At 35.4% G+C, this 26040-nt stretch overlaps 1 protein-coding gene across 3 annotated transcripts in view; it reads right to left on the bottom strand.

Annotated features, from left to right (window-relative positions):
• LOC126759000 (homeobox protein aristaless) overlaps positions 1-26040 on the bottom strand; it is a 311849-nt gene that overhangs the window by 103674 nt on the left and 182135 nt on the right. For 2 of the 3 annotated variants that reach the window (XM_050473516.1, XM_050473515.1), the window contains exons 2-3: positions 23303-24178; positions 8201-8248 (exon numbers count right to left, since the gene is read on the bottom strand). In XM_050473516.1, the coding sequence (XP_050329473.1) occupies positions 8201-8248; positions 23303-23999 (745 nt within the window). In that variant the 5' untranslated portion in view covers positions 24000-24178. The remainder of the gene's footprint in view (positions 1-8200; positions 8249-23302; positions 24179-26040) is intronic. The other variant, XM_050473517.1, reaches the window with a different exon arrangement.

The following is a 26040-nucleotide window of genomic DNA, read 5'->3' as shown; positions in this document are numbered from 1 at the left end:
AGACGAGCCTACACAAATATTCAAGAAGTGTATTGACAAGACCAAATTCAGTCCAGACGAGCCTACACAAATATTCAAGAAGTGTATTGACAAGACCAAATTCAGTCCAGACGAGCCTACACAAATATTCAAGAAGTGTATTGAGAAGACAAAATTCAGTCCAGAAGAGCCTACACAAATATTCAAGAAGTGTATTGACAAGACCAAATTCAGTCCAGACGAGCCTACACAAATATTCAAGAAGTGTATTGATCAGACCAAATTCAGTCCAGACGAGCCTACACAAATATTCAAGAAGTGTATTGATCAGACCAAATTCAGTCCAGACGAGCCTACACAAATATTCAAGAAGTGTATTGACAAGACCAAATTCAGTCCAGACAAGCCTACACAAATATTCAAGAAGTGTATTGAGAAGACCAAATTCAGTCCAGACGAGCCTACACAAATATTCAAGAAGTGTATTGACAAGACCAAATTCAGTCCAGACGAGCCTACACAAATATTCAAGAAGTGTATTGATTCAAGAAGTGTATTGATCAGACCAAATTCAATCCAGACGAGCCTACACAAATATTCAAGAAGTGTATTGATCAGACCAAATTCAGTCCAGACGAGCCTACACAAATATTCAAGAAGTGTATTGATCAGATCAAATTCAGTCCAGACGAGCCTACACAAATATTCAAGAAGTGTATTGATCAGACCAAATTCAGTCCAGACGAGCCTACACAAATATTCAAGAAGTGTATTGATCAGACCAAATTCAGTCCAGACGAGCCTACACAAATATTCAAGAAGTGTATTGATCAGACCAAATTCAGTCCAGACGAGCCTACACAAATATTCAAGAAGTGTATTGACAAGACCAAATTCAGTCCAGACGAGCCTACACAAATATTCAAGAAGTGTATTGACAAGACCAAATTCAGTCCAGACGAGCCTACACAAATATTCAAGAAGTGTATTGATCAGACCAAATTCAGTCCAGACGAGCCTACACAAATATTCAAGAAGTGTATTGATCAGACCAAATTCAGTCCAGACGAGCCTACACAAATATTCAAGAAGTGTATTGATCAGACCAAATTCAGTCCAGACGAGCCTACACAAATATTCAAGAAGTGTATTGATCAGACCAAATTCAGTCCAGACGAGCCTACACAAATATTCAAGAAGTGTATTGATCAGACCAAATTCAGTCCAGACGAGCCTACACAAATATTCAAGAAGTGTATTGATCAGACCAAATTCAGTCCAGACGAGCCTACACAAATATTCAAGAAGTGTATTGACAAGACCAAATTCAGTCCAGACGAGCCTACACAAATATTCAAGAAGTGTATTGACAAGACCAAATTCAGTCCAGACGAGCCTACACAAATATTCAAGAAGTGTATTGAGAAGACCAAATTCAGTCCAGACGAGCCTACACAAATATTCAAGAAGTGTATTGATCAGACCAAATTCAGTCCAGACGAGCCTACACAAATATTCAAGAAGTGTATTGATCAGACCAAATTCAGTCCAGACGAGCCTACACAAATATTCAAGAAGTGTATTGATCAGACCAAATTCAGTCCAGACGAGCCTACACAAATATTCAAGAAGTGTATTGACAAGACCAAATTCAGTCCAGACGAGATCAGACCAAATTCAGTCCAGACGAGCCTACACAAATATTCAAGAAGTGTATTGACAAGACCAAATTCAGTCCAGACGAGCCTACACAAATATTCAAGAAGTGTATTGATCAGACCAAATTCAGTCCAGACGAGCCTACACAAATATTCAAGAAGTGTATTGATCAGACCAAATTCAGTCCAGACGAGCCTACACAAATATTCAAGAAGTGTATTGATCAGACCAAATTCAGTCCAGACGAGCCTACACAAATATTCAAGAAGTGTATTGATCAGACCAAATTCAGTCCAGACGAGCCTACACAAATATTCAAGAAGTGTATTGATCAGACCAAATTCAGTCCAGACGAGCCTACACAAATATTCAAGAAGTGTATTGACAAGACCAAATTCAGTCCAGACGAGCCTACACAAAGATTCAAGAAGTGTATTGATCAGACCAAATTCAGTCCAGACGAGCCTACACAAATATTCAAGAAGTGTATTGATCAGACCAAATTCAGTCCAGACGAGCCTACACAAATATTCAAGAAGTGTATTGATCAGACCAAATTCAGTCCAGACGAGCCTACACAAATATTCAAGAAGTGTATTGACAAGACCAAATTCAGTCCAGACGAGCCTACACAAATATTCAAGAAGTGTATTGATCAGACCAAATTCAGTCCAGACGAGCCTACACAAATATTCAAGAAGTGTATTGATCAGACCACATTCAGTCCAGACGAGCCTACACAAATATTCAAGAAGTGTATTGACAAGACCAAATTCAGTCCAGACGAGCCTACACAAATATTCAAGAAGTGTATTGATCAGACCAAATTCAGTCCAGACGAGCCTACACAAATATTCAAGAAGTGTATTGATCAGACCAAGTTCAATCCAGACGAGCCTACACAAATATTCAAGAAGTGTATTGATCAGACCAAATTCAGTCCAGACGAGCCTACACAAATATTCAAGAAGTGTATTGACAAGACCAAATTCAGTCCAGACGAGCCTACACAAATATTCAAGAAGTGTATTGATCAGACCAAATTCAGTCCAGACGAGCCTACACAAATATTCAAGAAGTGTATTGATCAGACCAAATTCAGTCCAGACGAGCCTACACAAATATTCAAGAAGTGTATTGATCAGACCAAATTCAGTCCAGACGAGCCTACACAAATATTCAAGAAGTGTATTGACAAGACCAAATTCAGTCCAGACGAGCCTACACAAATATTCAAGAAGTGTATTGACAAGACCAAATTCAGTCCAGACGAGCCTACACAAATATTCAAGAAGTGTATTGATCAGACCAAATTTTCAGTCCAGACGAGCCTACACAAATATTCAAGAAGTGTATTGACAAGACCAAATTCAATCCAGACGAGCCTACACAAATATTCAAGAAGTGTATTGATCAGACCAAATTCAGTCCAGACGAGCCTACACAAATATTCAAGAAGTGTATTGATCAGACCACATTCAGTCCAGACGAGCCTACACAAATATTCAAGAAGTGTATTGATCAGACCACATTCAGTCCAGACGAGCCTACACAAATATTCAAGAAGTGTATTGATCAGACCAAATTCAGTCCAGACGAGCCTACACAAATATTCAAGAAGTGTATTGATCAGACCAAATTCAGTCCAGACGAGCCTACACAAATATTCAAGAAGTGTATTGACAAGACCAAATTCAGTCCAGACGAGCCTACACAAATATTCAAGAAGTGTATTGATCAGACCAAATTCAGTCCAGACGAGCCTACACAAATATTCAAGAAGTGTATTGATCAGACCAAATTCAGTCCAGACGAGCATACACAAATATTCAAGAAGTGTATTGACAAGACCAAATTCAGTCCAGACGAGCCTACACAAATATTCAAGAAGTGTATTGATCAGACCAAATTCAGTCCAGACGAGCCTACACAAATATTCAAGAAGTGTATTGATCAGACCAAATTCAGTCCAGACGAGCCTACACAAATATTCAAGAAGTGTATTGTCCAGACACAAATATTCAGTCCAGACGAGCCTACACAAATATTCAAGAAGTGTATTGACAAGACCAAATTCAGTCCAGACGAGCCTACACAAATATTCAAGAAGTGTATTGATCAGACCAAATTCAGTCCAGACGAGCCTACACAAATATTCAAGAAGTGTATTGATCAGACCAAATTCAGTCCAGACGAGCCTACACAAATATTCAAGAAGTGTATTGATCAGACCAAATTCAGTCCAGACGAGCCTACACAAATATTCAAGAAGTGTATTGAGAAGACCAAATTCAGTCCAGACGAGCCTACACAAATATTCAAGAAGTGTATTGACAAGACCAAATTCAGTCCAGACGAGCCTACACAAATATTCAAGAAGTGTATTGACCAGACCAAATTCAGTCCAGACGAGCCTACACAAATATTCAAGAAGTGTATTGATCAGACCAAATTCAGTCCAGACGAGCCTACACAAATATTCAAGAAGTGTATTGATCAGACCAAATTCAGTCCAGACGAGCCTACACAAATATTCAAGAAGTGTATTGATCAGACCAAATTCAGTCCAGACGAGCCTACACAAATATTCAAGAAGTGTATTGACAAGACCAAATTCAGTCCAGACGAGCCTACACAAATATTCAAGAAGTGTACAGACCAACAAATATTCAATCCAGACGAGCAAATATTCTACACAAATATTCAAGAAGTGTATTGACAAGACCAAATTCAGTCCAGACGAGCCTACACAAATATTCAAGAAGTGTATTGATCAGACCAAATTTCAGTCCAGACGAGCCTACACAAATATTCAAGAAGTGTATTGATCAGACCAAATTCAGTCCAGACGAGCCTACACCAGACGAGCCTACACAAATATTCAAGAAGTGTGTTGACATGACAAAATTCAGTCCAGACGAGCCTACACAAATATTCAAGAAGTGTATTGATCAGACCAAATTCAGTCCAGACGAGCCTACACAAATATTCAAGAAGTGTATTGATCAGACCAAATTCAGTCCAGACGAGCCTACACAAATATTCAAGAAGTGTATTGACAAGACCAAATTCAGTCCAGACGAGCCTACACAAATATTCAAGAAGTGTATTGATCAGTCCAGACGAGCCTACACAAATATTCAAGAAGTGTATTGATCAGACCAAATTCAGTCCAGACGAGCCTACACAAATATTCAAGAAGTGTATTGACAAGACCAAATTCAGTCCAGACGAGCCTACACAAATATTCAAGAAGTGTATTGACCAGACCAAATTCAGTCCAGACGAGCCTACACAAATATTCAAGAAGTGTATTGACAAGACCAAATTCAGTCCAGACGAGCCTACACAAATATTCAAGAAGTGTATTGATCAGACCAAATTCAGTCCAGACGAGCCTACACAAATATTCAAGAAGTGTATTGACAAGACCAAATTCAGTCCAGACGAGCCTACACAAATATTCAAGAAGTGTATTGACAAGACCAAATTCAGTCCAGACGAGCCTACACAAATATTCAAGAAGTGTATTGATCAGACCAAGTTCAATCCAGACGAGCCTACACAAATATTCAAGAAGTGTATTGACAAGACCAAATTCAGTCCAGACGAGCCTACACAAATATTCAAGAAGTGTATTGATCAGACCAAATTCAGTCCAGACGAGCCTACACAAATATTCAAGAAGTGTATTGATCAGACCAAATTCAGTCCAGACGAGCCTACACAAATATTCAAGAAGTGTATTGATCAGACCAAATTCAGTCCAGACGAGCCTACACAAATATTCAAGAAGTGTATTGATCAGACCAAATTCAGTCCAGACGAGCCTACACAAATATTCAAGAAGTGTATTGACAAGACAAAATTCAGTCCAGACGAGCCTACACAAATATTCAAGAAGTGTATTGACAAGACCAAATTCAGTCCAGACGAGCCTACACAAATATTCAAGAAGTGTATTGACAAGACCAAGTTCAATCCAGACGAGCCTACACAAATATTATTGATCAGACCAAGTTCAATCCAGACGAGCCTACACAAATATTCAAGAAGTGTATTGATCAGACCAAATTCAGTCCAGACGAGCCTACACAAATATTCAAGAAGTGTATTGATCAGACCAAATTCAGTCCAGACGAACAAATATTCAAGAAGTGTATTGATCAGACCAAATTCACTCCAGACGAGCCTACACAAATATTCAAGAAGTGTATTGACAAGACCAAATTCAGTCCAGACGAGCCTACACAAATATTCAAGAAGTGTATTGATCAGACCAAGTTCAATCCAGACGAGCCTACACAAATATTCAAGAAGTGTATTGATCAGACCAAATTCAGTCCAGACGAGCCTACACAAATATTCAAGAAGTGTATTGACAAGACCAAATTCAGTCCAGACGAGCCTACACAAATATTCAAGAAGTGTATTGATCAGACCAAATTCAGTCCAGACGAGCCTACACAAATATTCAAGAAGTGTATTGATCAGACCAAATTCAGTCCAGACGAGCCTACACAAATATTCAAGAAGTGTATTGACAAGACCAAATTCAGTCCAGACGAGCCTACACAAATATTCAAGAAGTGTATTGATCAGACCAAATTCAGTCCAGACGAGCCTACACAAATATTCAAGAAGTGTATTGATCAGACCAAATTCAGTCCAGACGAGCCTACACAAATATTCAAGAAGTGTATTGATCAGACCAAGTTCAATCCAGACGAGCCTACACAAATATTCAAGAAGTGTATTGACAAGACCAAATTCAGTCCAGACGAGCCTACACAAATATTCAAGAAGTGTATTGAGAAGACCAAATTCAGTCCAGACGAGCCTACACAAATATTCAAGAAGTGTATTGACAAGACCAAATTCAGTCCAGACGAGCCTACACAAATATTCAAGAAGTGTATTGACAAGACCAAATGTCCAGACGAGCCTACACAAATATTCAAGAAGTGTATTGATCAGACCAAATTCAGTCCAGACGAGCCTACACAAATATTCAAGAAGTGTATTGACAAGACCAAATTCAGTCCAGACGAGCCTACACAAATATTCAAGAAGTGTATTGTATTGATCCAGACGAGACACAAATATTCATTGTCAGACCAAGACGAGCCTACACAAATATTCAAGAAGTGTATTGAGAAGACCAAATTCAGTCCAGACGAGCCTACACAAATATTCAAGAAGTGTATTGACAAGACCAAATTCAGTCCAGACGAGCCTACACAAATATTCAAGAAGTGTATTGATCAGACCAAATTCAGTCCAGACGAGCCTACACAAATATTCAAGAAGTGTATTCAGACCAAATTCAGTCCAGACGAGCCTACACAAATATTCAAGAAGTGTATTGACAAGACCAAATTCAGTCCAGACGAGCCTACACAAATATTCAAGAAGTGTATTGATCAGACCAAATTCAGTCCAGACGAGCCTACACAAATATTCAAGAAGTGTATTGATCAGACCAAATTCAGTCCAGACGAGCCTACACAAATATTCAAGAAGTGTATTGATCAGACCAAATTCAGTCCAGACGAGCCTACACAAATATTCAAGAAGTGTGAATTGATCAAGACCAAATTCAGTCCAGACGAGCCTACACAAATATTCAAGAAGTGTATTGATCAGACCAAATTCAGTCCAGACGAGCCTACACAAATATTCAAGATAGAGGAGTCAGCAAAAAACAGTACCCTCGAAAGATATGATGTAAGTATTCTATAACTGCATGAACCGAAATCTGTTCCTAACAGGTGAGGATATAGGAATACGCATGTGCAGCTATTGTATAGATAAGTATATTGTTCAACGGATGAAATAGAACACCTATACCAAAGATATGTGGATGAAAGCAAATTCACGCCAAATCTATTTATTGCAGAAATGTATCGAACAAACCACATTCGAATTAGAAGAACCCACGTAGATATTCAAGAAGTGTAGATAGACGGACATACATAAATGTTTAGAAAGCGTAGTGACCAGGCTAAGTTTACACCAGACCAGCCTATACAAGAGTTCAGGGAGTGTATTGATCACATCAAAGACAAACTAGAAAAGCCTACACAAATATTCCAGAAGTGTAATAATTAGAATATGTTTAGACCAGATCAGGCTAAACAACAGTTTAGAAAATATATTTACCAAGCCTCATTCCAATTGAATAAACCAAAGAAAATATTCGAAAAATGTATTGACCCAACACGATTAACAAACTATTTCAGAAATATATTCATCCAGCTACCTTCAACGTAAGATATGGGAAGGAAGTATTGCATAATTGCTTAGACCAAACAGGATATGTGAGCATATGTACAAAATTCATGAAAATATTTTCAAGACTTATAATTATGTTCCACGAATTGCTAGATCTAGAGATCTTCAAACCAAATGAGGACCCTAACAAATTCGATTTAGATGTGGAGGATCTTCAAGTGCATCTGAAAAATGTAAGTAAACATTACCTATAGACTATACTACACAAAAAAGGTATGTTACGATTTGCTGCTGTAATATCAAATTTTACTAAAAAAAAAAATTTTACCTGCCAAACAGCCGCCGGGTATGCCAAAGCTTTTAATTTGTGGAAAACCTGTAAAGAGAAAATATTTATTAATATGTATTGTTTTATTTTATGTTATATTTACTTTAATTTATTTACATATTTTCTTCGTAAAACTATTTCCTGTTCATATTTTAATTTCATATCAGGGTCTTTGATCAATAAGGCTACAGATATTCAGGTGTCAAAACACAACCACTCAATGTTTAGTAACATTATTGACAAATTGACAGTTCACAAAGTATAATTTTGCATATACATACAGGGTGTGTCATTTTTTATGTTATATGGTAAACTCGAAGTCACTTAAGTTCGTTTGAGTTGGTTAATCGCCCGAGCATTACTGGCGAACACCGCTCTAAGTGTGGTCAAGGCGGCCAAGTGTGGAGATCTGGCTGGCTTTTCAAAGGGGGGCTACTTCGGGTAGACATGCGCAACGGATCCAGATTTCTATACGACGAAGAACTCTCAACTTGGCCACAAAATTATTCCACGAAAGTTTGCTGCTGCTGCAATAATAACAAAATAGCGCATCCTGTATAACGGTATTTAAGCACAATACACAGATTCAGATGCATATAGCATACACGCACAAAACAAATTAACAAGATAGGAAATGATTTTTAAAATAATAAACACACTTAGTGTGTGTTGAAATTAAGCGAAATGAAAAATTTTTAAAAGCTTATTTTCTTTTGATATTTGAGAAGCATGCCTAATAGCCGTTTTCACAGCAATTGTTCAATTTGGTTAATTGAAAACTTGGCAACATGCTAAATAGCGGTTTCAGCACTTTATTGCATATTTTGAGCATAGCCAGATAATTGAAGTAACACACAAAGAAAAATTAATTGAAATAACTTAAACTACGGTAAAATTGAAATATGAAAAGAACAATGAATTAGTTTGAAAATTATGCATCTTCACTAACTATTTTATGAGCCAATCTGTTTTCTTAGTGGCATACCGATAGACCCTGTAAAGTTAAGGTGTACCTGACGTCTCAGCACGCTTGAAAAAATCTAAATTCAAGGTTTGAATGGATTTTCGAGGAGTTCTGGCTTCATTTGCCACAATTAGGGCGCGTTTCGCAAGTTCAATCAGTTTTAAAGTAAACGATTTCTCATTTCATTCAAAGCTTTCCCAACTACATTTATATATCAACATGTTCGCGTTGTTTCCTGATAAAATTAAGGTCCTACAATATTCTAAGTTGGCTAAAATATCTGACTTTATGACTTCAGCTCTTGAGAAAATTTCATTAACAAAGGTTTTTGTGTCGTTTCGCTTTTCAACAATAAGTTTTTCATTTCATTCAAAGCTTTTTCAACTATTTCTTAGCTTTGTTGCTTGCATAGCGTGTCATAGGTGCCTCAATCGCTTAAGGTTTAAAGTATAATATTTCGATTGGAAATTTATAATAAAATAATATTTCAACCATCGTGTATTCGGCAGACTGCATAGTCAGGATAAGAACACAATTCAAGTGGCAAACGTATGCACGACAGCCAACTCGTTGCGATTGTTTGAGGTGTGAAATGTCAAACCTTAATTAGGCCAGCAAAAATTTAAGTGCATTTTTTAATAGAAGAGGAAACAAATACTTCTATTCTGATATGCTTGACTGTGGGCTCAAGTGGCATGCGAAAGGTCGATGAAATTAAAAGGGTAGTTTATAACGAGCCACTATATTTTTATTTTCTTTGAAAGTTTGTTAGCAAATGCGTACATAAAATATATTAAAAAATATAAGAAAAATTCAATCCAAATATATAAAAGGCATAATTTAAGTGATTCTATGCTGGTAACTGACGCCTTTACCTCGTTGGATTTTTTTTTATCGTTGGATCAAAACAAGATGATTGTTAGTCGAATCGATTAACAAGGCATGTCCAGGGTTAAGAAAGGTTTCAGACCTTTATATTTATAAATATTTAGTCTTTTAATGATTTAACTTGACAGTACCAATGTCGATACAGAATTGTCGAATTGTCCATATTGAAGTAAAGTAAAGCTAATTAATAAGCCAAAAATGAAATCAAAATGAAAAACCAGTAACACGAATTAACACTTGAGATACTGTTAATTAAAAAAAAATACATATGTATCTGATTTTTTAATTGCTACTTTGGTAAAAAATATTTTCACTTTATTGCTATGTAGTCCGAAATCGATTAGCATTATAGAAGTACCAGCTTCTTTTTTGCTTTTAAATACTAAATAAGTCAACGCTCATATAAAGCGAAGTAAACGGTAAAAAAATCAAGTTGAGATTCTAAGCACGAAAATCGACAAAACTCGAGTGGATACTTGAGTGAATGCGTCTACAAAATGAGTAGGTCACAACAAATACATTGTATGTGCTCTGTGCTCAGCGCAGCCAGTAAAGAAACAGAGAAATACACTTCTCTGTAACACCCATTGGACATGAAGTAGCTGCTCATAGATACATCACTTATACAAAAGATCTTCGAAAAGGCATTACATGTCTTAATATGGTTCTTCATTACTATAGAGATCGGTAATGTAATCCAATATGAAAAAAAAACCCACTAAGAAATGATTAAGAAATATGTACCGTAAGTCAATGCGTTCCCAACGATTGCAAGACACAAAACTTTTTGATCGAATCCATAAAACGCTTGGCAATGACACAGAAAACTTTGGTCCGTTACAGCCCAGCGAATTCATATAGTAAATACGTCGTTTTCAACTCGACGATTTAGTAATGCCAGATGCAGGTTCAGTTTAATTTCAGCTAAAGTATTCGTCAAACAGGATATCAACGATTTTGCCTTTAGATATCTAAGACGAGTTCGAGATAAGGCTGGACAGTAACATAGAAAGTGTTGCAGTGTATCTTTCATGTCTACTTCCCTTCACTTTCTGCGTGTATATCGCCCAGCCCACTGATACCAGTGGTTGTGGCTAGTCATTAGGGTCAGTAAAAAGCATGCGTGTGTTTCACGGGGCTCTTGTGTATAAGCTTGACGATCCTTCATTTCCTTAAGGTATTCCATCTCACTCTGAACCGTCTGTCCGCCCTGTCGGAAACTTTATTGTGTGTCGTTTTCAATGAATTTCGTATTTCTTGTACTGATTTGGTAGCCAAATAGATGTCACTTTTGGCAACCTCATCAGCTATTTCGTTTTCCGGAATTCCGTTGAGACCTGGAGCTCAGTATACATGTAGTCGCTTTCTGACAGCCGTCATCTCTACTTCCTCACTACTTCCAAAGACATGCTCGGTCTCCCAATTGTAGCCTGGCTATCGATGCAAAGTTCTCATAGAAATTCATCGAGGCGTTTTACAACAAGCAATCTCCTCTTCTTGGCTAGACTTTTAAATTTATGCAATCATTTCTACAACATTCATATCATAAGAATTGCAGCTACTGCACTTACGTAGATATATTTGTGATCGGACTGTCTGAAAGTAGCGCTCATTTGTAGTTCCAGCGTCAAAACGTCTATCAATCATTTTCAATCTCACGCACTCACACACACAAATACATGTAAAGAATCTCATTTACTTGGCGGCCAAAAGGTTGACGTCAATTGGCAGCGTCAAGCGTCAAACAGCCGCAATGGAGGCAGACAACTTTACTTGGAAATATCACAGCCACGCTGGTGTTTGGGTGGTCTGCAGACACAGTGTTGCATACAAAAAATAATAATTTTAGAAACTCGAAGTGTTTTCACTTTTTTTTTTAATTTTTTTGTTTGCTTGCTGTTTTCTAATTGCTTTAGCTGCTGCAGAAAGCACAGTTAGCGATCCCGTTAGTGTATTGCACGCACGGCTGATCGTCCTCTCGTGAAATTCACGCGACAGGCGGCGCTGCGCATAGTTAGCATGTAGTTATTGAAAGCATTTGAAGGATATTCATGCAAGCTTGAGGCAAAGCTTACTGGTTTTAAGCGTTTCATTTTGCTTATATTTTCTTTCAACACTTTTGCGCTTGCCACACTACACCCATTCTTATTTTTTTATTTCACTCACTTAGTTCTTTATTTTTATTTTTTCACTTCTTTTCCTTTTCCGCGTACCTTCGTCAGGCATTGTTTAGCATTAATCAGTTTTTAATTAACTCGTCACTTACCCCAGTTTTTTGATGTTGTACTTGTACAAGTAGTCAGCAATTAGCAAATAACGCTTTATGCTTGTCAAGTTGGAATGTGTTAAAAATAAAAAAATACAACAAATACGAGTATGAAAGGAATATTTGAAAACATGATGGAGTATCGAATTTCATATAATTGCTGCCAACGCTAACGGCCTGAATAGTACTTAACATTTAGATATGAACTTTGTTGTGGTGCGTTACGTGGCAAAAGGAAGGGACGCCAACTGACAGAGCTAAAAACTGGGGCAATAAAATTTCAATAAACCGCTGGAGGAATTTTTAAGTAAAGACATGTATTTTAGGTGCGATTGACTTACAAAATTATAAATATTTTTGAAGTATTAATGTAACATCCTTTTCCAGAAGACAAAAACTCTAAACTATTCTTAAACTCTCGTTTTTGTTGTAGCCATAATCTAAGCCTGAATTACCTATTTCAACGCGGTTGTACCTTAGGACAGGAATGTTAAATGAATGGGTTTGGACAAGCAAAGGTTTGTTAAATGAATGGGTTTGGACAAGCAAAGATTTGGCTAGGTCATGCGGGGATCCTTTGCTTGCAAGATATAGTTGAGTTTGTCAGATTTTATTCTGAAGAAGTAGAAGTTGAGTCTACTAAAATAATCTGAACGAAGTTGCATGAGGTTGACTCAAGTTTCACGAGTGATTCGGAGCGCTTTTTCTGCTAAGGCCGGCGGTGTAACTTCAAGAACGCTGTTCACCGGAAATAAATCAACGAAGATGTTATAGGCTACTGTGTGAACGGCATTTACTGCCTAACTGAAACTGACTGTGTCCGACGATGTTGAGCTCCTCTGTTTTTTGTGGGAATTTGACTCCAAGCATGCCATTCGCTCAGAAGAAGTCGGCGAAGTTTTAGAAGACTGGTCTGCTCAGTGGAATGCTTCTTGCCGTGAATGTATTGATGGAATGATCTCTATTGCAACTGGGAAACAGTTCAGCTACAAGTAGATGACTCAAATGATGATTTCCATGAAGGCGCCCTAGCAGAAACTGCTTGAAAAGAATTTCGTTGTGATCCGCGACTGCGGGTTTAAGGCTTCATTTTGAAGGTGTTACTTAAAAGACAACAAGAGTGTATACTGAGTACTGTGTTTGAACAGGTTTGTAGCTGAGAAAACTACATTCTACTGGATCTATGCGACCATATTTGTGTGGCATAGTTTATGACCGTCCGACCAATTGTCATTTAACTAGCCAACAACGCCAACTTTATGTTTTCTGCAAAGTGTTGCTAATTGCTGACTACCAGTGACGAGGTAATTTAAGACTGCGCAATTTGAAGATTTTATTGCTACTCTGAGCTTGACAGGATCCTATTCACTTCTGCAGTTTGTCAACTATCGATATTTTGGTATCGTCGACAAAAATATTAAGTTTAGTTTGAATGCCTTCATTCAGCTAGTAAGTAAACTGGTGCGCTGTGTCTTGCTGCCGCTCTTAACCTTGTGCCGTTCACGATCTTATACGGGCTTTCTGGTGTTGACAGTCAGTACTTGAACTGTTGGTTTAATCAACAAAAATATTAAAATCTGTGCTGTAAATCTTCGCCGATAGTAAACAGGTGCGCTTTGGACAAAGCAAAAGCGTCATTAAAATTGGAATTGGATCAACAACAGACGGCTTTGGAGATGTTTCTATACACTCGTTCGACATTGGCCAATGTGGATCGAGCGCTGTTGGATTCCACAGTTCTCCATGGTTTCATCACAGTTAAGCTACAATAAATCGGTATTTTCTGGTAATTTTTAGGATTCACTAAGATCTTTAAGAGTTAGGATCTATTGAGACCCATTCTTGCATATTCGTATTCAAATACTGCCAAACAGCCGCACACAGCTGATGGCAGCTTTTCGAAAGTCAATAATAATACAATTTGACTGTAATTTCAACCCTTCCATTAGCTCGGCATTGTTTCATTTTACATTTTTCACTTATTTTTTCGTTTAGACAAAAACATTTAAACACCACAAAACAAAGGCGTATTTGTACTCAAGATCCGCACAACTGGTTGCAGCTTTGCATTGCCCTCATCGAACCAACGCAGATTGACGAGCTTAACGACAGCGACTTAAGGCGCATTGCACTGAAATACACTCACACATACATACAAACACACAAACAAACGCATTTATGCAGTGCAACCGCGAAATTAGCGCGCTTGTCTGTCAAATTTAATTTCCCTTTGATATGTCACTGACTGATGGACTTCCAGTTTGCGCGAATATACAATTGATGCAGGCATTATTGGTTGGTGTTGCATGCAACATACTTTTAAGTAGCTTTAAGCACCATCTAAAAAACAAATGTCATAGCGTGTCCCGTCCATTGTCGTACACAATGCATACAAGGTGACGCGGTTTTTTTGTTTTTGTTGCACGAGTCACACTACGGCTATTGTCGATTGACGCCAGTGAAGTTCATTGAGTGTGCTTGCCACTCAATGTGCAGTTGCAATGTGTTTGTAGGGAGTGTAGCCTGCCACTGTCGAACCCCTTTCATCACTCTGACAAACAGGCTAATAAATGAAGATTTAAAGCAAAAGTCACTTATTATTTGAAGGCAACAGTGGAATATTAAAACAACTGTTAATTCAAAATTTAGCCGAGGATGCACGACGCTGACATAGCATTAAGTATGAAAGTATATCATTCGAAAGCTATGCCTCGAAAAGCTGATATTTCTGAAGGAATCCTTAAGATTTCAGATACTATCTAAGCTGGGATCTCGTGGTGCAACGACTGGAAGAGCTTGGCTGTCCGAAAATTACTTTTTGGCGGTGTTACTTTTCGAACAGAAAGGCCTCTCTAGTCGGCATGAATGGGAGTGTGAAGATCGAAGTTTGTCCATATATTTGGAATCTTATGATGGACTCTCTGCTTGGGCAGCTCAAGCCACTCTGTAAGTGTTGTGTCTATGCGGATGACCTTCTTCCTCTTTTGCAAGGTCGCTCTTGGTCTGAGTTAGAGCGGGCGAGAGGAAAATTTTAGAAACTATAAATGCTTGGAGTTTAGGTGTGGTGGTGGCCATATCAATGGAAAAAACACCGAATATACTGCTTAAGGACAGATTTTCGCCGGTTCGTTCACCGATTGTCCGGGTGAACGGGGCCAGTGAGTCAAATACCAGTGTCCGGGGGCTGAACCCAAAGTACGGCAGAGGTTGTAGATGAGCCTCGAACTTTACCAAAGAGGTTAGTGGGTCCATTCCACACTGCTAATTGGTACTGAAAATGTCTGGTTTTCAAGGCTATAATGAACGCATTGATTTGATCCGTTATGCTTTTGAGCGCCATGAGGTAAGGCTGTCGTCAGCAGGTACCATCCTAAACACACTAGACTTTTTGCAAGTTAAGGAAACTACAATAGCAATCCAAAATGTCGACGCTTACCGGCTGATAAATCTATCAAGGTGGAGGTGAGAAAATTCTAACTAGGAGTTCTTAGAAACTTCCATTTTACGAAAACTGGACTCGTTTCTCACGGTAAAATAACGTTTAAACCATATCTGTTGGACAAATAGAACGTAAATTGGCATTATCAAAACTAAAGTTCGAACTAAATAACTACATCTTGAAGAGCTGACGAATTTCCATGCAGCAGGTGTTAAACGTACTTATTAGGAGCTCGTTGTCGGATTTCGTAATCTGCTCTTCGCGTTACGGAACGCTGTCATCCGCCATTCTACATTATCTAAGGCACTTCTCGCATCTTTACATATTTAATACTATTCTAGCTATCTTCGTGTACACTTCACTTAATATTCATATTGTCATAACTGCTTATTTGGCTTAATTATGCCGTCGTAACTAGAATAATAAACAAAGAGTAGCAACAAGAGAGATTTTCGTTGAGTGTTTGGCCAGCTTAATTGAAAATGGAGTTTATTTTCGTTGTCGTCTAAATTTTTTAAACACCACAAGGAGCTGCTTAAGTATGGTACTAAATTTGTTAAGGCATAAAAATTACGGTACTGTGGAGAAATACACATTTGAGGAGCGTAAAAGAACAGGTAGCTTAAAAACCACAAAGTCAGCATAATAAATACGTGGCTCAAGTAACTTATTTTGCATAGCTGAGCGCTTAAACGGCTAAAAAATAAATACATATGTAGTAGCCATAACAATGAGTTGGTAGTCAATCAGGCGCTTAGTAACGAGCAAGCGTACCGACAAGCCAGCTGAGTGCCGGTGCTGCCGCTGGGTGAGTGGGCGGTTGAATAGTTAGCTACAAAGTCACAAAATCTCAATGAGTACACGAATATGTATGTTTGTATGTACCATCGCAATACTCATTAAACGCACAACGACATTAATGTAGAATCAGCAGTCGGTAGTGACAATGGCAATGAGACAGTCAGCTTGACGAGACGTTGCTTAGTCATGTACAGGGTGAGAGAAAGTTAAATGCGCGATGTGCAAGTCTCAAAAATACTTTTTGAAGATTATATTTCGATATTTTTTTTCGTTATCCTGTTACTCCTATCTGTAGTTGAGGGCCTCTTCACTGTTGCGCTATTTCACACGATTGTGTGCTGTGGTTTCTCTACGGCGTCACAAGTGACTTTTGGGAGCGGAACCTTCTGACACTTACAACCTTTTCCACTTCTGGTTCATTGTAGATTCCCCAGTCAAGCGTCATTCTCTCTGCTTGTGAATGGATTGCTGATCTTTTTACATTTCTGCTACCACGGAGTAAGACTATATTAATATTATATACACCTACGACAATCGGATCTACGTAACCGGAATGAACCCGGAGTTTTATATGGCCAAAGTCTGTCAACTCGGTAGAAATCTGCTGCTAAAACAACAACAACTATATTAAATCCCACCCAAAGTTTTACCGCCGAATTTTACTAATTGGAATCAATACCATCAAGTCTCTCAAGCAAGCTGTTCTTCATCTGTTCATGTCTACCAACACCTTATCGCCACTGTATTCTCATTGATAACCTTCAATCACTAAAAATGTGCGCTAAAGTGAATTTAGAGATTAGCTCATATTTAAACAATTTTTTGTCATTCTTCTCGTCACCCTGTATATTTATAGATATACATACATCACGAACGCAAAATGCTTGTCATGTTTTGCAACAACAAAGCATACGACTTTAACGACAAGGCGACAACAATACTCGCGCCACATACACTCACCGCCAACACCAACGCCGGACAGACAACAGCGTAATCACCAGCATAAGCGGTCAACACAACGTCAACCGTAATGTGAGTGTTATTGTAAGCGCGCTGCTGTTGTTGTACAGCCGGTTAACTGCCCTCGTAGGCGCGTCCGGCTGCTGTTGCAAGTAATTAGCGTACGAATGGATTAATCTGATTTCAATTTCAGTCAACTCCCTGTCGGCTACGTTCGGCGCTTCTTCAACTCTCCAACTGTCGGCACTCAGCACATGCAGATACATACATATATTTAATGTTTGTGTTTGTTGTTGTTGTACTTTCAAGTGTTTCTTTTGCATTCGTTAATTTGCCGCTTTTGTTTTATTTGTTTTTCTTTATTTAATGCGCCAAGTGTTTTAAATATTTCATTGTCACCTTAGTCGAGCTGAGAATTTAAACCTTTTCGACCACAATACTGCTCCCACTCTTTCGCTAAGCAACTCTGTCATGCAACAAACAGCTGTTTTTTCTTTCTCCTATTTTTCTTTTGCTCCTCTGTTTACTTTATTGTTTAGCTTATGACTTCCGTTTGATTTCGTTGACTTTTCAATAATTTATTATTTTTTAAATTAACTTTTTTCCACGCTCTGCTTTCATGATTTAAGTAATTTTCATATTATTCATTTGCATTGTTTATCTTTCGTTATTAATTTGTTTAATCAGTGTGTGAAAAAATTGTACGCAAACGACAATGTCGCATATATAAATATGTATGTATGTATGTATGTCTGCAAATTTCCTGTACTCGTTTTGGCAAATAATTACTTGCAATCATTTTTGGTGATTGTCAGAAATGCTTAAAATTTAATAGTGACATTCAAAATCGGTGTTCGCAAAAAAAAAAACAAAGCAAATTAAATTTTACTTAGCGAATATTTGGCGAACTGAGTCATTTAGACATTGGTAGATATATATGTACATATACATACATATACATATATTTATGGTCTGTTACACCTCAGTTTTTTATAAAATTAATACCAATTAACATTTTGGAAGAAGTAAAGGGTGACTCATGTGCAAAATCGTAACAAAGTTCGTACGTAGGTTTTTCTTTGGCGAGCCTAGTGTTACAATCTGTCACATTTTTGATGTTATATGTACATACATATTAAGAATGTTTTGACGTAAGAGCACTAATTTATATACAGTAACTTAAAATATTCATCTCGGCCATAAAAGCTTTTAGCAGCAAGCGATCCGCGTATATCTTTCTGTCAGGTATCTATATAATTTTTATTTACTTCGATTGTATTAAAAACTTTTGAAGTGCGATTTTCCAAAGTAAACCCAACCAAATCCAACACTTAATGTTTTTGATAATGTTTTGTTGAATTTCTGTCGATGTTCAATCCGATGTGTTCAATACTGATCGCTACAAAAGTTTTATTCGGAAGTAAATCGAACCAAAAATAAAACCTAAGTATATCTAACTGAGTTTCTGCCTATCCTCAACGCAGCTGATCGATGATATAGCAATATTTTTATATTATTCACTATGCCCTGTTTTCTTCATTTGTCACCATTATCTATAAACTAACTATAATAACGACCAACCGCTCCACGAAATTCCGGTTCGAGAAGCTTCTCAAGTGAACCGGTTCTAATAATCTGAATGATAGTTAAAGACTTGCCTCAGAGAGAACAGCTTCTATCAAGCTTATTGTATTTTATAGTAGCTCAGGAGAAATCGTATGGGAATATCTACAACTATTCTAACCTCAGAGCTGAAAGCCTCTGTAGCTACTGCTCCTTTTATATATGTATGTATACTAGTAGTATTATTTTTTTTTATATATAATTTAATAAATAAATAAATATTCTAAATTCAGCTTTCCATAAAATATAGCTGTTATTTAGACTTTGCACACAGTGAAGCTGGGAGCATGGTAAATATGATAAGTTTTAGGTAAAAAATAATTAAAAATAATTTTATAACTCTTAAGGATTTTAAATTTTTTGAAAAATCTAGACTAGAATGCCTTTTAAAATAAACGAAAATTAGTAAGCAGAAATCGCTAAAAAATTATAATATTCTTTTTGGTGATTTTCTGAATAAATTTTTGAGTTATTATATTAGAACTAATCTTACGATGTTCGTTCCATATATGAATCACATTTGTGTTACTTACTGAACACCACTGCACTGTGTGTATAGCCTAAGCTACTAAGTTTGACAGGTAAACTTTTATGGTAGTTATACATATGTATAGCGAAATGGCATGCAAGGCAGCGATATTCAAAGCATATTTACATAAAATCATCCGATTTTTTAAATATTTTTAATCACAATTGATTTCGTTTGCTTTCAGGTTATAAACTTTCAAAAAACTGTCAACAATTGTCTTTCAGGGACTAAATTAACGTTATATAGTAATAATTATTAGTGATAAGTTCTTTGTGTAAAAGTGAAAAAAAAAATATTTAAAAAATATGTTTCATATATATTATACATATGGATATACATATATATACATACATTTGTATATCTGTCTATGCATATATACTATATATATGTATATATGTATGTATATAAGTTAATAATTGTTTTGGTTGTTTTTAGGGTAGTTGTTGAAATTTGTTTTCTTTGTTTTTTTTTTTAATTGTTGTTCGGGAATTTATTTGTTGAATAATTATAAATATATTAAATAATAATATAAATAATTTAAGAGTTTCTATATAGAAAATAAAAGCCAAAAATGGCTTCTAAAAATGAAAATGTGTTAAACCATTGGAAATCTTCGATATTTTTAAAATATCTCAAGTAAATTTTTTCGTGTAACTTAGAAAGTAATAATTTCAATTGAATATATAGAAATAACAACTCAAAAAAAATATTTTCCTAAACATAAATAAACCTTAACAGTTTTGTAAAATTTAGTTGGAAATAAAGTTAGTATGTTGTGGTTAAGGTAACATATCAATGTTTAAAATATTACAAAACAAACAGGTAAAGATTGAAATAAAAAAGAAAATAAAAAGTAAAAAAACAAAAAATAAACCAAAAAAATCAAAAATTTATAATTAAAATTTAGTTATTAAAAAATTATCACAATAATAATAATAAGATGGTTTAGGAAAAATTAATAAAATTTTATATATATTTATTTTTAAAAGGAAATATGAAAAATTTAACAAAAATATATAAAATTTTAAAAAATAAATTAAAAAAAAATAATAAAAAGATGTTAAAGTAAATGTATCATAAAATAAAAAGGCTGTTAAAATAATAATAGTTTAGTTACATTGTCTTTAAGGTAACATATCAATGTATAAAATATTGCAAAAAATTGTGCAAAACAAACAGACAAAAAAATTAAATAAAGAAATTAAACAAAAAAAAACGAAAAAAGAAAACAAAAACACAAACAAAACTAAAAAAAAATATGTAAAAAAATAAAATAAACCAAAGTAAAAAATAAAATAAGATCCCCAAAATTTGTGTAAAAAAAAAAAAAAAATAAAAATAAAAAAAAAAAGTTTAAAAAAATATAAAAAGTTTATAAGTTTTTAAAAAATTATAACAATAATAACAATATGTTCAGGAAAAATAAGAAAAAACTAATATATTTATACCTATACGGAAATATGAAAAATTTAATACACATTTGGTACTGACCACCAAAAATTCATTTATTATAAGTAGCGAAAAAAACACAAACAATTTAAACTTTATATGTACACATATCGAATATTTAACGTTTATAGAAAATCTACAAAAAATATATAAAAAATGTAATAATAAACAAAAATAATAACAGCAACTGAACTCCATCTGGTATCGCAAAGGACCAAACTGGTCTATGCGTGGCTTATTGGCCTACCAGATTAGCCTAACCTAACCTAACAAAAATAATTTATAAGCAAAACGTGGAAAACAAAATTTTAAAACACATATCAAAAATTTTAATGCCAAAAAGAGTGTACAAAATTAAGTGAAATAAGAAAACTAAAATTATTTTAAGCAAAAAACGGAACAGCAAGAAAAAATAATTTGCATTAAATTAAAAAATGTTTAAAACATATTGTAAAAAATGTCTAAAGTTTTATTTTTTTTATTTTTTTTGTTGGGGTCTAGCCTTGTTTTTAAATAATTTATAAGCAAGAAAATTTAAAACAAAACAAGGTACAAACATATTAAAAACAATTAATTAATCAAACATTTATATTTAAAAGAATTTTTGTGAAAAATAAATAAAAAAATGTATAAATGTAATTAAAATATCAAAAAGGTGTTAGAAAAATTAGGGGAATTAAGGAAAAATATACCTCAATAGAAAAAATTATAATTATTTAATCATAAAAATGTGATAATCGAATCTTTTCAAAAAGAAGGTCTAAAATATGTACAAATATACAGAAAAGTTAGGAAAAATTTATAATTATTAAAATTACAAAAAAAATTAATAAACAAATTTTTCAAAAATATTTTGATCCAAAAAATATATATTTATAGTTATTAATAAGTTGGTAGCTTTAAATTTATTATAAAATACTACAAAATATATTAGTAATATACATACATATGTATGTATTATATAATTGTTAAATATTTAATTAATAATATATTTAGAAAATAAACGACTAAATTGTATGTATATAATCACATAAAATTTAAAAACGTCTTTTTATTGCAGCCCTTAAGGAGTGGTTTGTATGAAATAGCTTAGGTCAGATTACTCTGGTACGCACGCTTAGACCAATTTTGGTACTCAGCGATGCTAGATGGTCAGATTATGTAGCTCATAAGAAACGAATTTCAATAGGTTTCTGATAACTCTTCCAGCGTCTCATATCGTGGGGCCCCACAAATATCTAGTGCGGGACCAGTTTGTATGAAATAAGTGAGATATACCAATTTTTGAAACTCATTATAAATTCGTCTTTTTTTAATAATCAGATATTGTTTTTGAGGTCCTAGTAAACACTTTCAACGGTGTTAGGATCTAGCTGGCCCCTTAACCCTTTGCAAACAATTCTCTCAACGGATAAGATGCTATTAAACTCAGATGGAGGTAAGTTCCCACACCGACATAGAGGTGACTAGTTCAAATGAAAAAACAAACGTTTTAGTAAGTTCACCTCTCAATCTATCTATCCAGCTGTTACTAAAGATCCAAAATTCCCGTCGCTTCGATATTAGAAAGCATGAAAATGGTTAGGGCTTATTATGCAAACTATTCAAACTATCCAAACAGATGAGCCTAAAACAACAAAAATTCGTAGATATGCTGGAACACTGATTTTTAGACGTGAGGTGCTATAAGCAAAGCGGATGAAAAGGATTAAACCGATGAAAAGTGTTTAAAAATTAAAGAAAACAAAGTGAAACTCCTAGCAAAACAACGCTGAAAATTGTATATTATCCAAAAATAACTAGAAAGGCTTCTTTGGTAGGTTAAAACCATTCCAGCAGTTGAGGTTTAAAGCCCACTCCGACATATTTGTGAGGGAAGAGGCTATACCATAGACTATAGATGTATTCAAAATTCAAAAAAGCTCATGGCTCTGCTTTAGCGCAACTGTAGTGGTAGTTAACTCTAAGCCCAACCGACTTTCGGGTATAAATGGTAACTAATTTTCAAACCTTACGTATGCAAGGTAACCCGTAAGTCTCAACAGATTTATAAAAATAAAAATTTAGAAACCTGCAAACATTCAAGGATATCTTTATTACAAATTACAAAGACGCATAACGGCGCATACCTTCAATCGATTGCATTATAATACATATTTCAAAGGACACAAATCGCCACTTACCCTGTGCATGCAACAAATGATGCGGCGGATGTGCGTGTGTATGATGTGACTGCAGTTGCAACTGGTGATGATGATGATGATTGTGATGTTGCTGCAATGCATGCAAATTGGTAGTGTGCTGGGCAGCCGCAGCACCGCCACCACTTAGATTGTGTGGCAAAAATGCAGCTGCCACAGCGGCATGTGCATTGAAGTAGGCCATGCGTGAGGCAGCAGCGGCAGCCATTGTCATCTGGTGGTGATGATGTTGCTGTTGGTGTTGTTGTGCAGCATGCTGTTGCTGTTGTTGCTGATCGGCGGCAACACTAAACGGCCCGGCTGCAATACTGCCATTTGCAGCCGTGGTGACCACGGACGCCGACAGTGCGGGCGCACTGGTGCCCACAGTTGCGGTCGTGTTTAATGAAGTGGTTGCACTGCTAGCGCTGCCGCTGCTGCTGCTATTGGCAGCCAACGCTGGCTGATTGGGCGATGGTGTACGCGTTGTTATTGTCGTGGGTGGCGGTGTGCCGTCAGTAGTCGCTGTAACAGCAGTTTCTTCTGTTTTCGCAGACGGCGTGTCGTGGTCCTTCAGCGCGCTGCCGCTTTCGCTGGGTTCGTGTGTTTTAGCGACGGCTGCGGCCACTGCAGCTGCTGCTGCGGCTGAATTGCTCAAGCCGAGCAGCTCTTGTATGGCGAATGGTGAACGCTGTGGCATATTTTTTTCTTATTATGATGTTTTTCGGGAAAAATTGTTTGTAATTTTAATTAGCTGAATTAATTCAGCGTTGATTCTTTTTTTAATTTCACTTTCACAACTTTTTACTCGCTTTTAAAACTTTGTTCAACTTTCACTTCATTTGTTTATTTGTTTATTTTTAATACGTTATTGGCCAGCTGAATCGGATAAATACAAACTATAACTACGAAGTGTAAATAACCTTCTCCTGTCGGTCCCTAAACAGAAAGACTTTCCTAGTTTCACACGTATTTCGATACACAGCTTCCAAAGTGCTGGTTCGATGATATTCTTTCAAGCTTTAGAAAAAATCTATTATCTACAGAGGCGTTTTCGTCCAGACAGAGTTTGGATAGCGTGCAGCTAAGTGTGATAGAAAGTTCATTGAAACTACAAATCAATAATTTTCTCATTCAATTTCAAACTTGTCTCGAATAAGCTAGCTATTCCACGAATCCATACGACAGAGTTCGCTCATTTCAACAGAATTTCTTAAAAATCCTGATAAAAGAACTAGTAATTGCCTATTAAGGCTATATTTACGCTATCATTAGTTACCACCGAAAGAGTGAAGTTAGAAAAAGGCTCGAAAATTACTCAGAAGTCAGATGTCTACTAGAGGTGACTGTTTCTATTAATTAAAAGAAGAGGTTAGATATGGACGGGGTAGGAAAATAGTTTGTTGAACTATTAATCCGGTAATTGACTAACCAATTTGGGATTTCTTCACAAACCAGATGAGTTATGTATTTAGATGCGACGAAACAAAGACTGTAATTCTCTTTCCAGTCTTCTGGGATATTTAATTTATTTGTCCATTTTTGAGTTGTTGGGTTTCCAGAGATTCCAACAAGTTACTCGTAGAGATAACAGTCGAAGAGTATATCCGAACTACGTTCAGAAATTTGCAGTTATCTGAGGAGAGGCAGCCGTTATTAGCCAGCGGCATAGATTACACATACGAAGTAACGGTTAACAAGAGAAAGCTGACTTTTTTATAATTCAAGATCTTCGGCCCCGTTCGCAGACTAGTTTCGAAATTTAAAAAAGTCTGGAGGTTAATAATGGCTGAATGCAATTAAATTTTGAAACAATTTCGTCAGAAAATTTTTAGAAGACGACTTCAAATACTTCAATTACACTGGTAAAAAATTTCGTTGTAAAATGCATAAAGTTATATTTGCAGCCTTTTCAATTTTTTCAAGAAAACATATGTATGTGTTTTTTGAAACAAAATAATCATAATACACAGAAAAAAAAATTTAAAGAAAAAAATTAATTGAAACATTTTTAGAATCTCGATTTTTTTAATTTTATTTTTTGAAAAAAACAATATATATTTTTTAGGAAAAAGTAATAGTTATACACTGAAAAAAATTTGTGACGAAAAAAATTTTGTTTAGGAAAAAGCAAAATTATTAAAGAAAAAGTTTTCAGAATTTTTTAGAAAATTTTTAAGAAAAAATTTATAAAAATTATATTTTTATTTAGAAAGTTATTAGTGTTTTTAAGAAAAATATAGATACATATGTTTTGATAAAAAGTAATAATAGTGCAGGAAAAATATTTAGACAAAATCATAATTATACACAGAAAAATTTGGAAGGAAAATAATTTTTTTACGAAAACGAAAATTGAAAACCAAAAAAAATTTAGAATTTTCAAAATTAGAATTAAAAAAAAATTAGGAAAAAGTTGGGAGCAATTTTTATTGGGAAATTAATAAGTTGATTTGAATTGAAAAGCTATTCGGGTTTTTAGTAAAAAATATAAGTTTTGAAGAAAGTAACAATAGAGCAGAGAAAATACTTTGGAAAGAAAATATTTAGAGAAAAAATATTCAACAAAAAGTAGCGATATTAAGAAAATTAATCCTTTTTGCAGATTCTGTATAGAAAATATTTGGAAAGAAAAAATTTAGAGAAGAAATATTCAACAAAAAGTAGCGATATTAAAAAAATTAATCCTTTTTGCAGATTCTGTATAGAAAAAATAATAATATTGTGAATTGTTTATATGT

The sequence above is a fragment of the Bactrocera neohumeralis genome, chromosome 5 (assembly GCF_024586455.1).
Source record: "Bactrocera neohumeralis isolate Rockhampton chromosome 5, APGP_CSIRO_Bneo_wtdbg2-racon-allhic-juicebox.fasta_v2, whole genome shotgun sequence".
In the NCBI taxonomy this organism is placed as follows: Eukaryota; Metazoa; Arthropoda; class Insecta; order Diptera; family Tephritidae; genus Bactrocera; species Bactrocera neohumeralis.
This window is presented reverse-complemented; position numbering and strand designations above follow the sequence as displayed.